The sequence below is a fragment of the Centruroides vittatus genome, unplaced genomic scaffold (assembly GCF_030686945.1).
Source record: "Centruroides vittatus isolate TY-2023 unplaced genomic scaffold, ASM3068694v2 contig_628, whole genome shotgun sequence".
NCBI classification, from domain to species: domain Eukaryota; kingdom Metazoa; phylum Arthropoda; class Arachnida; order Scorpiones; family Buthidae; genus Centruroides; species Centruroides vittatus.
Window position 1 is genome coordinate 5243682 of NW_027122385.1, and position 17513 is coordinate 5261194.

Sequence of the window (17513 nt, forward strand, 5' to 3'; positions counted from 1 at the left end):
TTATCGATTCTTAATGAAATTCATTTTACAAATCAGTTTTTCTTTTTGTAAGTAGATAAGTAAATTGTTTATTTTCGAAATGTTTCCTTTTGTTTCAATAATCAATGACAAAAAATAGTCGTTTAGTTATTTGAAAACTCTATTAAAATAACAAATATTCAATTTTTGTGTAGAAGTAATATAATGAATTGTATAACTGTTTCCAACGTTATATACTTTTCAAAATATGTAAAAATTAATTTTGCGTGATAAAGGTTCTATAAGCCACATTTCACTCAACCTTATAAAATAATCATTAACGATTTTCTTATGAATAATTTGTATAAAATCTAAATATAAATAAAAATTTTATTACTTCTTGTATTTTTATATAGAAGCCCACCTCTCGCAAGTTGACAGATGAGCATCAGGAACGACTGCCAATGTGAAGTTTCTCAAGGTTTTCTCGCATTTCCGACACGTAAATAGGACTCAGTTTACAACAGAAAAATCACCCGGAAACCATTGATAGATTGCACATATTTTGCGTTTCCTTATTCTTTCAAAATAACAAACGAAACATCCACTTGGTATATTTGCTGTACGCCTTTAATTCTTTATTCTGATAAAGACTTCCAATAACAGTAACAGCCAGGAAACCTACGATAAGTTTCCTGGCTGTTCCTAATTAAATCTTAATTAAAACTGTTTATTTTATTTTAACTAGTATATATTTTTTAAGTTGACATTGGATGACCCACCTCATACCCGTGGGTGAATAATCTTTAGAATAAATTATTGTATTATTATTTGATAGTTTCAGTTATATCGAGAGAAAATAAATATGAAAATTGGTTTACTTAGGACTAAACTTTGGTTTTTGATGCAATTGAAATTGTAGTTATAATAAAATATGCAAAGGAACAAAAATGAAATGACATCCTGTAAAAAAATTTTCTCCATCGAGGGAAGAAAAATAAGTAAATCCACATTGAAATTTTTCACATCTTATTTTTTTTTATGGATAAAACAAATTTCCTTATTTTACTTATATAGTGACTTTTTGAGTGAGTTGATTAAAGTTTACATATATACTTCTTCAAAATGCTAGCTAAACGTAATAATGAATTTTAAAAAATTTGTACTCCACTATATTATCAAGTAATGAAATACAGACTAAATAAAATTTGGATTAGGCCTACGCATTAAATGGAACGTGTAGTCATAAATGAACATGCAATCCTTACATGTAAGTTGTTTATGAAGTACTTATTAATGCCAAAATTTATTAAAATATATGGTATAAAAACATTTTTTTTGCTCTCTCTATTAAAATGCATCAAATATCAAAGGTCATGATAGCTTATTGAATGATAACATCTGCTTCAACATTTCATTTAGATATCATACTTGAGTAAAATATGTGATCTGGTACATTTTCGTTTTTCAGCCACACAATAACTATAATTATAACCTCTGTTTTTAGCAAAAAAATATTTCTTCTTTGTTACACTTACGAAATTTTTGATAGTTATTGTGCGTAACCTGAAACTCTGTACTAACAGGCTTGGGCACCCGTGGAAGATTTTCCAGAAGGTAAAACTTGGAGACAAACAATTACATAATTAAATTTATAGTTAATTATCTAATACTATGATTTATCTTTACAAGTATTTTATACTATACAAAAAGATAGAAAAAGCATTCCAATGACGAGTATGTAAGGTAATTTGATGTCGAAAGAGCGAAAAGAGACAAGTCCATTTCAATGAAACATGGTATAAAATCTTCTTTGTATGGTGAAAACAGTGAAAACTTAAAATAAAGAAATTTGATACAAGTGAGATGGCTTAAGTCACTAGTGGAATATGATGCTGCTGTGAATTATTCTGCAAAACAAAAATAACCAACATAATGATAAAATTACCATTTAAGAGAAGTGTATATTAAAGTATCTTAATACAAATATTATACTTTTCAACCGCTATTATAAGAACGACACGGCGCTACGATATTCTATGCAGCGCTGTAACTAGCCTTTTATGCGCCCGGTGCGAGCATCTGTAACTAAGCCCCAAAACTATGACCCAAAACTTGGTCCGGGTCATTTCTGCGCCCCCCAGGGTCTACGCCCTCTGCCTGAGCACGGCTGGCACCGCCCTAGTTACGGCACTGAATCTATGATGGCAAAAAATTTAAATTTGACTTCAACTAAACATTTCGTGTTTTAGTTTTATGTTATTGTGTATGTTATTTATATAATATTAACAAAAACATTCAAAAAGAAAGTACAGATTCGAAAAAAACACATTGTTAATGTTTGTAAAATAATAGAAACATTTCCTACTATTTTTATTGACATAAAAGAGACACGATCATCGATAGTATGGTTTAACCACATAAAATTGCTATAACAATGCCATTTTACATACTTATATTGAGAATGAGCAATAATAAATAAATATAAATAGGAAATTATCTCTACGTTTCAAAAGTTCTTATTAGATGAGAAGAGTATCCTAAGTGAAATTGAATTTTTTGATAATAGTTGTATGTAAAAGAGGAAAATTACGGCAATCGCTCAAAAATGATATTCCGTGATTTTTATATTTTTTGGTCGTGTTAATGCGAAACGTCGAACGATGCAAATGACTTGGAAGGTTTCTGTATGTATGGACGTTTGTGTGTGTGAAGAAACATGATTTTGTTCAACTAAATTAAGCTGTAATAACACTGTTTTACAAAAATTAGAAACTTTTGTAACGGACACGTAATTAAGCAAGTAATTTAACATAATTTTGAGATGCTGTACATAAAACTAACATTGAAAATAAGAGATAAGTTCTTTTTTGGCAACAATGCTTTGCTCAGTTTTATTCTGAAGAAGGTGATCTAACTATCTGTAAAAATGTGAATGGTATTTGGGCAGCTTGGGCATCGCACAGTCATAATGAATGGCGCTTGTTTACAGAATCAAATTGATCGAACGTCAGTTTGAGCGCTGTGTTTTCACAACGGCAAACCTGCTGCCATTAGTTTCCTGGGATATGCAACTCAAACTAAAAAATTCTATGCAACCATAAAACACCATGTTAGACATACATTGTACAGTACAAGATCATGAGTGGCATGTGTTGTGATTTTAACTATATCTATTTTTATTACAATAGAACAGAACTATTCAATATTTTGGTCTCTGGGAATGGGACAGTCGTGTGAGAGTAAATTATTACAATCAAGACTGGCCTTATTAATCAGCATTTATTTCAGGCCAGAAAAATGAAGTGAACTAGCTGCTTGTCGTGTCAGATAAAGTCATTATTCCTCCTTTACAGATTAAATTCGTACTCAGATTGTAAAGCCTTTTGATAGGAATGACGATTCATTTATATATGTGTGTCAGTGATTTTCCAGAATTATCTTAGAGAAAATCAAGGAGGGCACATATTTATTGGTCCCCAAATAAAACTACTTCAAAAGGATAAGAAATTTAAAAGTTGGTTGAAGGATAGCAAAAGAGAAGTACAGAAATAATAACGAATAAATACTTTAAAATGTTTCAAAACGAAAAACTTTACGGTTTTAATTATTAGTTAGGCCAAGACTCCACTAGCGTAAAAAGGAGCGTAAAATCCTCGCCGTAAAAACTTTTACTCACGTAATCATGATATTTTACGCCGAAGCAGATCGTAAAACCAGCGTAAAGCGAATTGAGCAGTGTTCAAATTTTGACGCGAATACTTTCGTTAAACGGGACCATCCATCAATTAGAAGTGAGTGGAATCTAGGTTATTCTGATATGGTGCGAAAATAGCGGAAAACGAACTTTTGTGTATGTTCTCTCGTGGCTACTTCAAAAAGATCTAAAATAGAGCTGGAAAGATTCATCGAAAACATCAGAAAGTATTCATGTATCTACGACAAGAGGTATCCCGATTATAATAATGGATACCTAACACACGTGATATAGACAGCCAAAGGAAAATCCTTCAATTTATATGAATATATAATAAAGAAGCTAAGTTTATAAGCGCTATATATTATCTTAATAATACGATAATGAAAGTAATTATATGAAAGTAAGTTATTACTTTTACTACATTTGCAATTATAGTACAGAAAAAACTCGTAGAATATAATCATTGTCTTTACATAGATATATTGTGTACACAACAAAAGTAACTTGATAGTTCCCTAAAAGTAAAAACTGCACTAGTGAATAGAGACCTCCACTGCAATCCAAGCGCAAATGCAAATAGGTCATGTGATTGAAATTATTAACGGCAACGGTTTTTACGCTAGTAGAGTCTCGGCCTTAGTGCTAATAATAGTTTTTTTTTCTTATTTAAGTTGAAATCAAGTATATGTTGAAAAGGTTTTATAGATAATTTGAGTTTAATCATAACAAATGGAAAAATAAATTTTTTGCCTTTTATCATAATTACACCATTTGAGAAAAGGTGCTCGTTTCTAAATCTCATCGGAAATGATGTGTTTTCATTGTATTGATTGGTTCTTACCATCAAACGAATATATAGGACGTATGCAACAAAGTTTCAAGTTTTGGATTTGTTTATACGCCATCCGGTTAAATATGTAAATGAGCATGCCATTAAAGATGGAAGCAATAGCGAGTTTGAGGCCGAAGTGTTAAACGCGAAAACGTGTACGTCGGACGTTCAGCTCCGCCTTTCTGTAAGCCTAGGAATTTGACAATGGTACTTGGAATGTCGAGTGTGATTCCACTGACTTTCCAAACGCCGTTGTCAAACTTCCAGGCTTACAGGAAAGCAGCGCTGAACGTCTGACGTACACGTTTTCGCGTTTAAAACTTCGGCCTCAACCTCGCTAATATCTGTGATATCTTTGATTATTTGCTTGCTTATGCGTATATTTAAAAAAGTAAAAACACATAAAACTATGAAAGACTTCGTTATGTATTCATGTTAATTAGATCATCCTTTATCATTTTTTAGAAGTATTATTTGAGATAGAACTTGAAAATATTGTGCATCTATAAATTTTTTCTGTCGTTCGTGTATCTGTCGTCTTTCCTTAAACTCGAGAAGTGAGTTAAATAGATTAAACTCAAGACCACGTATGAAAATTGTACTGGCAGGAGGCCCCGGCTATCTGTAGAGAAATGTTGGTTTCAAACCGGGAGTCATGATATTTTAATTCAAAATGTTTCTCCTGAAACAGGTTAATAGATAACTGCACAACTCCATTGCTAACGGAAAAGTATGATGTACAGGAACCTTGTACTGTACATCATACTTTTGTAGTGTACTGTAGTGTACTGTACATCATGCACTACACTACAGTACTAATTTCAGATGGAGAGCATATTTTAAATGGAAAATACGACCAAATCCTAGCTATTTATATTTCATTTTCTTAGATATTGTAGTTTAAAATACATAAACCAGTTCATATTTAAAACTAGAACCTGTTTTAGGTTCTAGTTTTAAATATGAACTAGTTTTAAAATATGAACTGGTTTTAAATCTAGATATGGCAGCAACTTTATTAAGTACTGTATTTTTTTTTTTTTTTGTCTAGGGCAATGGTACTCAAGTTTCGCTTTCCAACACGCTGCTGCAACGCAAAAGTTGGCCAATTGTAAAACATTACAGAAATATACGTGAAGAAACCTATTCGTATGAGATTTATTACTTTCAAGTTTAATAACTAAACTAAGATCAAAATAATTAAAATTTTCATTTCATATTGATCAATAACATAAAGTAACTATTAAATTAAAAAATTATAATCTATCTTTCACTATAAATTACGATTCTCTAATTTTCCTATGAAATACAAAATATCGCAACATTTGAAATAAAGAAATAACGGTAAAAGTATTCAATAATATTTTTATGTAAGTATCTGCTATGAAAGTGAAAGTATAAAAATATTTAGTATATAAATTTGTATAATTCTTACCTTGTACTGTTATGAAATAAAGAAATGACATTGAGAAAATGAGTTGAAATATTCCATTATGCATGACCATGACCGTCTGAATCTCTCAATATATCACTTGATATATTTCTACTCTTGCTGTGTCAAGTTTCATATACTGCAATATGCTGCACAAATATTTAAAAAAGATAATTACTTTAATGAAACTATGACTTTGATGTATTATCATGCAGCACACTGCAATTAAAAGTAAACAAAATTTATATCTAGTGTTGGTTTTTCAGTTTTTTCATGCGTTATTAGGCACGAAAGTTAACGTTATAAAATTATAAAGCTTTAAGAAGGTGTTATAAACTTATATAAAAGAAATAAAAGTGACATTTAAGTTTAAAAAATGTTTCATACGTTATACTTTTATATATGACAATGTAACTTATTAAATTTAATTAATTAGTATAATATTTGTAATAATATTCAAGTATATTACTATCATTATATTTATATATAAGCTGAATCGTTCAGAAAAATATGTAATTTAATATTATTTAGTGAGTTTAATGTCGTAAATTGTAATCCGTCTACGTAGTATAGATGATGTATAATACAGTTGTATGTAAAATCACTTTAATCCGTGCCGGTTGATTTTCTCACAACAACGCCAAGTTATTACTTAAAACTATTAGCGAGGTTAAGGCCGAAGTTTTAAACGCGAAAAAGTGTACGTCGTACGTTCAGCGCCGATTTCCTGTAAGCCTAGAAGTTTGACAATGGTGTTTGGAATGTCGAGCATGATTCCATTGACTTCTTAAACTTCTAGGCTTAAAGGAAGGCGGCGCTGAACGTCCGACGTACACTTTTTCGCGTTTAAAATCTGCTTTTAAGTACACTCAATTTAAGTAATGGTCTTAAAATAATTTTATGGGTAATATGGCAGGAGTAATGCTTTATTTTTCAACTTCTGCCAACATTATTTTAGGCATGACTAAATTTATGATGTATAAGGGCATTAAGAAAGTCCTCGTAGTTTTCACCTGTCGGTAACTTTGTACCGAGAAAGCAAAACAAAATGAATAATAAAGTGTATCCGAGTTAAACAAACGGTAAGTCTATATCGTACCACGTAATATATAAATTTCCGAAAAAATAATAAATTTTTTATTACATACTGAAACATTTTAAACAATCCCCTCAAAATATACCATTTGCTACTGTCTGGCTTTAAATGAATTGTCGTATCGCTGCGAATTTATGTTGCCACTCGTCTACTTCGACTATAAGTTTATTTTGCCTTGACATTGTAGATCCACCGGCAGATTATATGTTGCAGGTCTAGAAAAGTAACTCTTTAACCATTTAAATAACTTTACGCCAGTGGACTCTGTTTTGTTGGGTTATAGAATACGTCAAATATCGTCGAATACGAAAGAAAGTAAAGAATGTGATTATTTCTGAGATTTCACTTTCCTTTACTGTGCCACGAGGTATTCTTCCTAAAATCATGTTTACCTTGAATATTCGTTTTATTACACTATTACAATACCATCTAAATGGATGTAATCTTATTATTGAAAATTGTACTTATTTAAAACATTGTAAATACGAATAAAACTCATTCCTACCTGAAAATTAAGCGTTAATTCATTTTATAATAATTAGTAACATAAAATTATTTTTATAATGAAATCTTATAACAGGTGACACCACACTCGTAAATTCGTAGTTATAATAAATAAAGCAAGTAACTTTTTAAACATAATAGCAACTAGAAATGTTACGCCACTGTTTGCCAGATTTTCTTATTAATGAATCTGTCATTACAGACAGTGGGACATACGTCTACATTTTTTTTTTAAATTGCAGTCGAGTTAAAATATACATTCATAAAAAATTTTTTAGGTTATTTAATGAATAAATTAAAAAAATTGTTTGCACTAATTTTTTAAATTTTGTAGAGAGAATAGTACAAAATCACATGTAGTGTGGAGGGTCAAGAGATGTATTGCGCTGGAAAATTTTAACTTATAATGACGCTGTTGATGTCGTTTTTATTGGAAATCCCGACATTAGAGTGATTTTTTTCGTTTATGTGACGTATTGAAACAGAATTAAACAAAGCATAACAGCTGAGAGTATTAATTAATCTAAAAATACTTTATGAAAATAAGTCTTTTAATAATTTCACTATACTATGTTATATGTTACTACATCCAAATAAATAAACGAATTAACTAATTAAAAAAATGTCTACCTTATGATTTTTTACATTAGTATTTTTAACAAAATACTCATTTAAAATTACAAGTTGACTTTTCTTGAAATGTAACAAAAACACAGATTTTATTTACTCAAATACAATTAATAATATTTTCTGTATTTATAAATAGATAAACTCATGTTTTATTATTGTATTTTTATTATTTCTGTTCCAAATTATTAATAATAAGTTTTATTTTCATTTCTTATAATAAATTATATACAGTACACTGTGATAATGTAGGCTTAATACAAATGTCGGATGGGATCAAGATAGAAATCCGGGTCTGTGCAAAATTTTGAAATTTACTGGTAGAGATGAACCGTTTCAAATATACACAACCCAATTTTTAACGAGCAGACAATTTTGCAAAACTTTCACGACATTTTTAACACAATAAACAATGTTTAATCGCATAAAATTATTCACAGCGATACGTGATCGTTTAAAAGTTTTCGTAACTACTGTATTTAACATTATACATTCTTTTGAAAATGTAGTTTGAGTTTTTCTTATTTCGTAAGCTGATTTTTGCGGCTATTTCTTTTTATGTTGACGATGTTGTTATGTTGTAACTCTGCTACAACGACAGCTGAATTCGTGAATAACGCTCAGTGGTACCAAAGATACTACAGTCTTTGGTGCTACTGAGCTTAAATTAGACATATCTATGCTGTGTCAGAGAATATTTCAGGAAATCTATCTTTCTGCAACCAATAAAATACTTTATTTTATAGTTGCTCCAATTTATTTTGCTAGCTTATTACTTAATGTAATAAAATATACATTTTTCTTATAATCATTTCGCTTATTTTTTAAAGGAAAAATATATATTTGCTGGTAGATGTATCATTATACAACACTGATGTTAAGTTTAGATATCATTATGCAAATTTGAAAAATCAAAATAAATTAATGGTGTTTATTAAAACATTGAACTACGTCAGTAGGAAGTGTGATAAGTGATATATTATCTTTGTGTTACAGGAAAAGAATTTTTTTCCAAGTTTGATATATGGTCAGCATAGCAAAAAAGCCTGATGAAATTAGAAAGTCCTTTTTAAGTATTCTTTTAATGTAGATTATATTTCATCAAGAAATTTGCGTTTTTGGATCCATACGAGCTACTTATAAATAAATCAGTAACTTACACATGAAGAATATGGCAATATAATATTTAATTTGAACTTTTTGTGTTACAGCATTGTCTATGGGATTTGAAAAATTTACTGATGTGATTGAGACTATAAAAGTTTTATTAACATTAACAAAAATATATTTTTTATAACTTATTATAAGTAATGAGAATATTTTACGTTAATCAAAATAAACATGACAGTGATTGATATATATATATATATATTTCAATTGAGATTAGCACTGATGTGACATTACTTGTAAACTCGGAATTGTTTAAATAAAATAATGCTACGTTTCGAATTAACTTTGAATAATTTTGCAAAGTGCTTAATTACTAATTCCAGTACCAAAGAAATAATTGCAATTGCGTAACCAATTCCAAGTAAGATGAACATACTCATCATGTCTTCCACTAAAAGTGGTTGTGTGGGATCTTTTAAAGAGACTTTTGAAGAAATCCAAGCGTCTTTTTTAATTTTCATAAAAACTCCAGTATCAACCATTCTTCTTATCCTGAAAAAGTATAGTCAATTAAAGAAAATCTTTTTTAATAAATCAACGAAGAAGCAAGATATTATGAAAACATCGAATTACTTCAAAATAGTAGTACTTATAATTAACTAAATTGAAAAAATAGCAGTTAATATAATACACCGTACGATTTGATTTATTTTTATCAGATCAGAAATTTGATCTATCCAATTTACGATAGATCAAATTTCTAAATTTTGTAAACATTTCAAAAGACAGATCTAAAGTAATGTCTTGTCGTTTACTCTCATTTTGAATAATTTACAGACACATTTAAAATATGCTATTAGTTGTATATAAAAATGTATAAAGGGGAGAACAGAAATAAGTACAGTACAGTACGTGATTGAAAATTTATGTATATGACAAAATGACTTTTCTGTTATTTCCTGCACTTTTTTTGCATTAAAAACTGTGTATCTACAATTGCATCTATTTTATATATTTTGAGAGAAAAAAAAGATTGTTGCTTAATTTACGATGTAAATTTTTTCCATTACCAATTCAAATATTTTTGAGGTTTTTATGGCGAACTACAATTTGATCCATTTATTAATTTAATAACTTTTTTGTAATGAAAAATTAGAGATTTCTACATAAAAATAATAAAATAACTACACGAAAGTATAATTCCGAACTAATTTCAGAGAAATAAAGTATTTTATTTCACATTTTTTGATCGATTACAAAGGAAACGTAATATCATTGTACTTACATTTTGTTAAATTTATTCTTGAATTCAAATCTTTTTCTCACGGGTGTTCCGAAGTAATGAGTTGATAGAAAATCATTAGAAATCAAAAACTTGTCTTCCCCAATTTGTTTTCTTATAAAGTCTATTGGAACTGATGGACCAAGAAAGGCGTATTTTTCACTTAATACACGTCGCATCGCTTCATCTAGAGAATCAAAACTGTTTTCAGGATGTTTCTTAATGTAATCTCCTAATACTTTAATAATTCTTGTCTTTCCATCCTGAAACATAAAAAGCAGGTAAACATGTTTGTGACAATTAATGTGTAAAATTTGTATATAACCAATAAGAGTAAAAAAGATGCATTTATAAATGTGTGAAAATTGTATATAACGCGTATTAGTCTATAGTTCTGAAATGTTTACAGGAGTATAACGTAGAACGTTAAAAAGTACTTAAAAGATTTCTCTCATTAATGAAAATATTATGTAAATATTACAATATGAATGAAAGTGTTAGTGTAACCAAAAATGTTAGTAATTGTTGTTTGGTTTGGGTTTAAGTAAATGCTAACAGGTGGACGATTATCAAAGCTGAAATGTCTCTCGAGTAGACATTCTGTGGAAAATCTGCTCCTATTCAAGTGTCAGATACGCGAAGAAAATTTAGTCACTTATGTGTCCAATGTCTGAAGAGTAAGTCACGTGCGTGAACCCGTGACTTACTCTTCAGACATTGGAGGACAGTAATTGTTGGTCATTTACATACTTTACATAATACTATTTGTCGGTTGTTATCATTAGTACAGGCCATTAATCGGCAATCTGTATTAAGAGAAGAGATAATATTTTTTAAATTGACACAGAAAATCAGATATCAATGGATGCAGGATATATAAATATACTACAATTGAAATCGTCTATTTATGTAATTTATTATATGGAATTTTACGCAGAATTTCATACAATTGACTAAGTGATAATAAAAAAGCAGGCAAGGTAAAATATATTATTCAATATCTTTTATATTTATGTTATACGATAGGGATACACACTTTTTTGAATTGTATCCAGTTTATAGCTTGTATTCTGCGTCAATACCGCTTATAAGAAAAATATGAAACAGGAAAAAAAATTAACTTTTCTACAAGTAAGCAGTAAAGAATACTTATATAAATCACAAAATCAATAATCTCGTACATTTTAATATGGAAAATTGTTATGATAATTAAATGAAGAAAATGGAAAGATTCTCCGCCTCCTTAAGCGTTTACGCGCCCTCACTTTGGGATGTACAACGTAGTTTTTGCATGCCAAATATACTCAATATAGATATGGTGTAACAATATTTATCTAGAATTTCATATTTATCAAACGAACCATGTTATCCTGTGTGAGGTAGGGATACCCAAATCCATAAATAATTCTCAAAGCATGCTTCGGTTTCAGAGATATATCGTACCAATTTCTAGCGTAAACAAATTTAAAATTAAAATCTGCTCATATCATTTTGAAAAATCAATTATTGGGTTCTGTTGTACTGTACATGTCGACTTCATAACTGCGCTGAAAGTCACAGTTGTATGAGATTCAGGATTATTCCTCAGCATGCTTTATCATTTCTGGTATGGCAAAAGTTTTATTCTGCAACTCACCTGTGCTAATTCGTTCATCATAGATAAATCTATCTACTTATCTGCTCATATAGTTTAATATGTATCTCGTTAAAAAGTTAATCTGTATTGAATAATATAGCGTGATTATTAAACTTTAATAAAAATGTTATGTTTCCTTAAAGACTTAGAACTTATAACAGCTTCGCTCCATTAAAAAAGACGTTCTTACAAGTAATTTCATTCATATTTACGATAATGATTTAAGTAAAAAGCTAAAATATAAGTTTACCATAAAAATGTCTTCCAGAGCTGAATCCAGCAACGTTCCACAGGAATATTCACCATTTTGTATAGCAATTGACATTTCTTCAAAATTTCTTGGAACTACTTCATATATGGGATATGTTAAGAAAGAGAATAAAACTCCCGAATACGCGGATACCAAGATTGTTATAGACAGGATCCAAATAGCTATGAGAATCTTCGTAGTAGGTTTATTGAATTTATTTATGTTCGCTCCTAAATGTAATTAAAGTTGAAAATTTCATCAAAACTTAATACTTGCTATTCTATTTATAATTATTGAAAAATTAATATTCCTCTATAACAAATATAACTATCACAAATAATTGGTGATTAGTAAATAAAATATTTTACATTATTATTTACTGGTGAAAGAAATGTAGAATATTTGATGTAACTTAATTCAAAGTAAATTAAGTGCAATTAATATACGTCTGAAATGGTAGAAAGTAAAAAATACACGTCTTTCTATGTAAAGCTGATTTTGATTACAGCGGTAGTTACGGCAATTAAACCTAGTAAAGTCTACTTTTGTCTGGTACGAATACATGTGTAGTGGTCAATGATTTTATCCACAAAACTACTGTTGAGCTTATCTGATGTGATTTGAATATTCAATATGTTCACCGATTTTCGAGCAACTTACTCCTTCGAACATAATTTTATCATACCTCGAATTAGTTGACGATACGTTTATGCGATAACGTCTATGTTTTCAACCCAAGAAATCAAATTTTACGCAAACTAGCAGTATCTCTCTTTTAACAGTTTTGCGTTTGGTTTCATAACATTAAAAAATACTTATAAAATTAATGTTGTCTGTTTTCTGCTTAATCTATAGTATCGACATTTTAAATGACGTCTTTTATATTATTACATATAAATTGTAATAGAAAAAACTTTTTAAATTAACTGAAAAAATTATAACATTTTCTTCTTCTGGGAATTTTCTTTTCTAACTTTCTAGCATTTCCGTTTCGTATAGAGTCTAAGTAACTCGTTATGTCCAAATCGAAAACTGTTTGTGTTTCGTATTAAAGCACTTACCTTGTGATGTCAAAGCCTGAAACAAAATCCAAAGTATTTTTTCTATAGTCCATACTTTTCTATCTTCTTGGAAATGTATTATAAACCCTATGACGAAAATTGAGGAAACAATACAAATCCACACCTGCAATTATAATAATACTGTTCATAAAAATTTTGTAGCTTTCACGCAGGATGAAATGAAAAAACAAACAGAAATTCCGAAATACATTAAGTTATTAAATATTTTTAAAAATAAATTCATGAAAAACGTAATCTATATTAATCCTACTAACATAATAATTTTAAAACAGCTAATACAGTATCATTTAAATACTTTTTAATCGTTTAGTATACAATACAGGTAGCCAAAGTGGTGGTCCGAGAGAAAATTTCGCTGGTCCGCAGAAAAATGTGAAATATACTTACTCATCACGTTAAGTTATGTTTTAAGATGCATTGAAACATAATTCAATTCATAACAATACGTGAAAAGTTATAAAAACTTTCGTCGCATTCTGTACACACTGGCCATTGGATGAGCGGTCTTCTATCTCTGTCGCGTAGAATAACGCCACGGTAAATAAGTCGTACTGCTGTAGCTGCATTGTTTTATCTACATGTTTTGTGTCGTCTCGTTTCGCACCTAATGTTTCACTCTCCTGTATGTCGCATATGTATATCAGTTGAAGCATTTAAAGGTGGGCTTACGGACGTATTGAGTTCAATATAAAATATATTTAATATATTAGTTGGGTTATTAAGGAAGTTTTTGTGTATTTTCTTTTGAATATTGGTGTTTTTTAAAAGGGGTATGATCTTAAATCTTAACCATGTGCATATTTTCTTTTATTTGATACTAGCTGACCCGGCCACGCTCAAAATGTATCTATTATAAATGTATAACACTTCCCCTGTGGGGAGAATTTCAAAAAATTCCTTTTTAATATACATTCTCTTGACGTACCCTATTAAAACGCAAACAAAAACGCATCTAAATTAGTATAAAAAGCCGAGTTCTTTACAGTAAGCCTTAATCCTGTCCCTCTCCCCCCAGTGGGGGAAATTTCGACATGTATATTATATAAAAACACGTGCGTATTCGAATGCAACGTTGTTTCAAATTTTCAAAGGAATTGGTAGAAACAAACGAACGTTATATTTTATTTATATAGATAGATAGAAAATGATCTGCTTTAGTCCATTCTCACATAAAAGCATAATGCCTCACAGGAAAGCAAACTTAGGTTGTCAGAGTTAGCGCCATCTGTTGGACATAAAAGCCTTAATCCATATATAAAGATATTTTTGGAAGGGGGGAAATGGTGGTCTTCACATATGCCATAAACCTTCGCGGGAGTGTATTAAACAACCTCCCAAAGTTTCATGGCAATCGGATAAATAGTGTGGTAATGCATGAAGGACAAACACACACACAAACAGACATTCGTTTTTATATATATAGAAGATTTATTGGGATAAAATTAGTTTGACTTCTCTAAATTTCTTCTCTTTTTTATTTTAGATTCAAATAAGTTAAACCCATAATGAGTGAAAAAAAGCAAAAGAATATTCTGCATTTCTTTAGTAATTCAAAAAGTATTGAGAACGATAATAATAACACTAATAGTACTTCACCTAACCGTGAACTGATCAATAAATCAGACTCTCCACTGTCTTCATCAGGCACCGTTAGAAAAGACGTTGGAACGGGAGGTGGAGAGAAGAAAAAACGCAAAGTATCAAGAAAATATCATTGCTACTACTTAAAATTTGGATTCATTGAACACCCTGACAGTGAGCTGGATCCACGGCCTCTCTGTATTGTATGTTCTGAAAGCTGATCTAACGATGCATTACAACCTTCCAAACTTGAAAGACACTTGAATTCAGAACACCCGGATTTAGCAAAAAAACCGCTAGAAGATTTTAAAGAATGCATGAAAATATGCAAAAGCAAGTTACTGTTTTAAGAAAAATGACATGGAAGATAAACCATTACTAAAGGCTTCCTATCTCATGGCAAATCATATCTTGAAATTCAAAAAGCCGTACACGATTGGAGAAGAATTAATTAAGCCTTGCATGCTAAAAGCCTGTGAACAGATTTTGGGAATGCAGGCTGTTCAGAAATTGAAAATAATTTCTATGTCTGTTAATACTATCAAGAGAAGAATATATGGCCGAAGACATTGAAAATCAGATAATAAATATGGTGAAAAATTCAACAATTTATTCAATACAAGACGAAATGCTTGTATTGCATTGTAATGTCCGTAGACGAAACTACGGACATTACAAACAAAGCACTTCTTCTTTGTTTTGTGAGGTTTGAGTATGAAGGAGTTATATGAAGAACTACTTTGTTCACTTAATTTGCCGGGTAGAACAACCAGCTCTGAGTTTTTTGAAGCTCTTGATAGTTATTTCCGGGAACATGAAATTGACTGGAAAAAATGTATTGGGATATGCACAGGTGGTGCCGCAAATATGACTGGACATCTTTCAGGAATTTTTGCAAAAGTGAAGAAGGTTGGTCACCCAGACATTTTATCTACATACTGCATTATACATCGAGAACAACTTGCAGCGTAAAAAATGTTTCCAGAACTACACGAAGTGTTATCAAATGTCATTGAAATTATAAAGGAAATTCGACACAAAGCACTCAATTCTCGAATATTTGAGGCACTTTGTGAAGAAATAGGTTCCGAGTATACTCATCTTCTTCTTTATGTTGAGGTGAGATGGCTGTCGAGGGGCAAAATACTGTCCCGACTATTCGCCTTGCGAAAAGAAGTCAAATTATTTTTCCAGGAACAAAATCATCCGAAATTGCAAAAAGTCTTGTCCTACAATGAATGGCTAGCAAAGCTTGCATACCTGGCAGATATTTTTTCCCTGTTAAATGAACTAAACATATCTTTGCAAGGACAATTTAAGGACGTGTTCACACTATGAAGTAAAATGGATGCGTTTCAAAAGAAAATATTGTGGCAAACGCGGTTGGTTGAAGACGATCTGCAAATGTTTTCTAATTTTGATGAATACCTGAAGGAGAATGATGTTAACCAGCAAGTAGTAACCCTAGTTAAAAAGCACTTGGAATCACTTACAGAATCTTATGCTCGTTATTACCCAAAGAATGAAGATCCTGCACATGGTAATATATGGATAATAGATCCGTTTGCAGCGAAAATTCAGGATAATAATTTAAGCATGCATCTAAAAGAAAGCCTCATCGACCTATCGTCTGACGAAACTCTCAAATTTAAATTTCATTCATCATTATCGAGATCTCAGTTTTGGCTTTCCATAAAAAGTGAATACCCTTTTCTTAGTGAACAGGCAATAAAAATTCTGATTCCATTCTCCACAACTTATTTATGTGAAAAGGCCTTTTCATCTCCACAGCCATCAAAACACGGTAGCGATCTCAGCTTGAAATAAATGCAGTTCTCCGTCTTGCAGTAACAACATTGCATCCAAATATCCATAATCTTATTTCAAGCAAGCGGGAACATCCATTACACTAGGAATGTATAATGCTAAAAGTTTGATATACTTAAACCATTTCTTAATTGTTTTTTTTTTACAGTTTTTGTTTACTCTATTATGGTTTATTTATATAGCTTTAATAATTTGGTTACAATTAATAGTTTCATTTTGTTAACTAGGTACATTTTATGTGTTCTAAGATCAGAATTTTTTTTATAAATATATTTAACACTTAAAAAATCCTGTTAGTGGTTCGCGGGATTTAAATTATGAATTTACTGGTCCTTGAGGTCAAAAAGTTTGGCGACCTCTGGTATACAATATAGTTACTTACGTCTGAAGAATAAGAGTTATGCTAATCCTTGTCTAAGGTATTTATAATTTAAACAGAATTTATAGTACACAAATTAAATTAGCATTGGTGTGTTAATTATTTTTCTGCATGCAAAAATTAGTCTCATTTATCCATACTTTACACTGTTTAAATATAGCTAGTTAAAAATTTAAATGCAACCAAATTTGGAATAATGAAATCTTGAGCAGTTTTT

At 30.2% G+C, this 17513-nt stretch overlaps 1 protein-coding gene across 1 annotated transcript in view; it reads right to left on the reverse strand.

Moving 5' to 3' along the window:
• Nucleotides 1–17513, reverse strand: part of LOC136979482 (uncharacterized) — a 120900-nt gene that overhangs the window by 89961 nt on the left and 13426 nt on the right. The window contains exons 12-13 of the mRNA XM_067275489.1: nucleotides 10545–10804; nucleotides 9634–9811 (exon numbers count right to left, since the gene is read on the reverse strand). Of these exons, the coding sequence (XP_067131590.1) occupies nucleotides 9634–9811; nucleotides 10545–10804 (438 nt within the window). The remainder of the gene's footprint in view (nucleotides 1–9633; nucleotides 9812–10544; nucleotides 10805–17513) is intronic.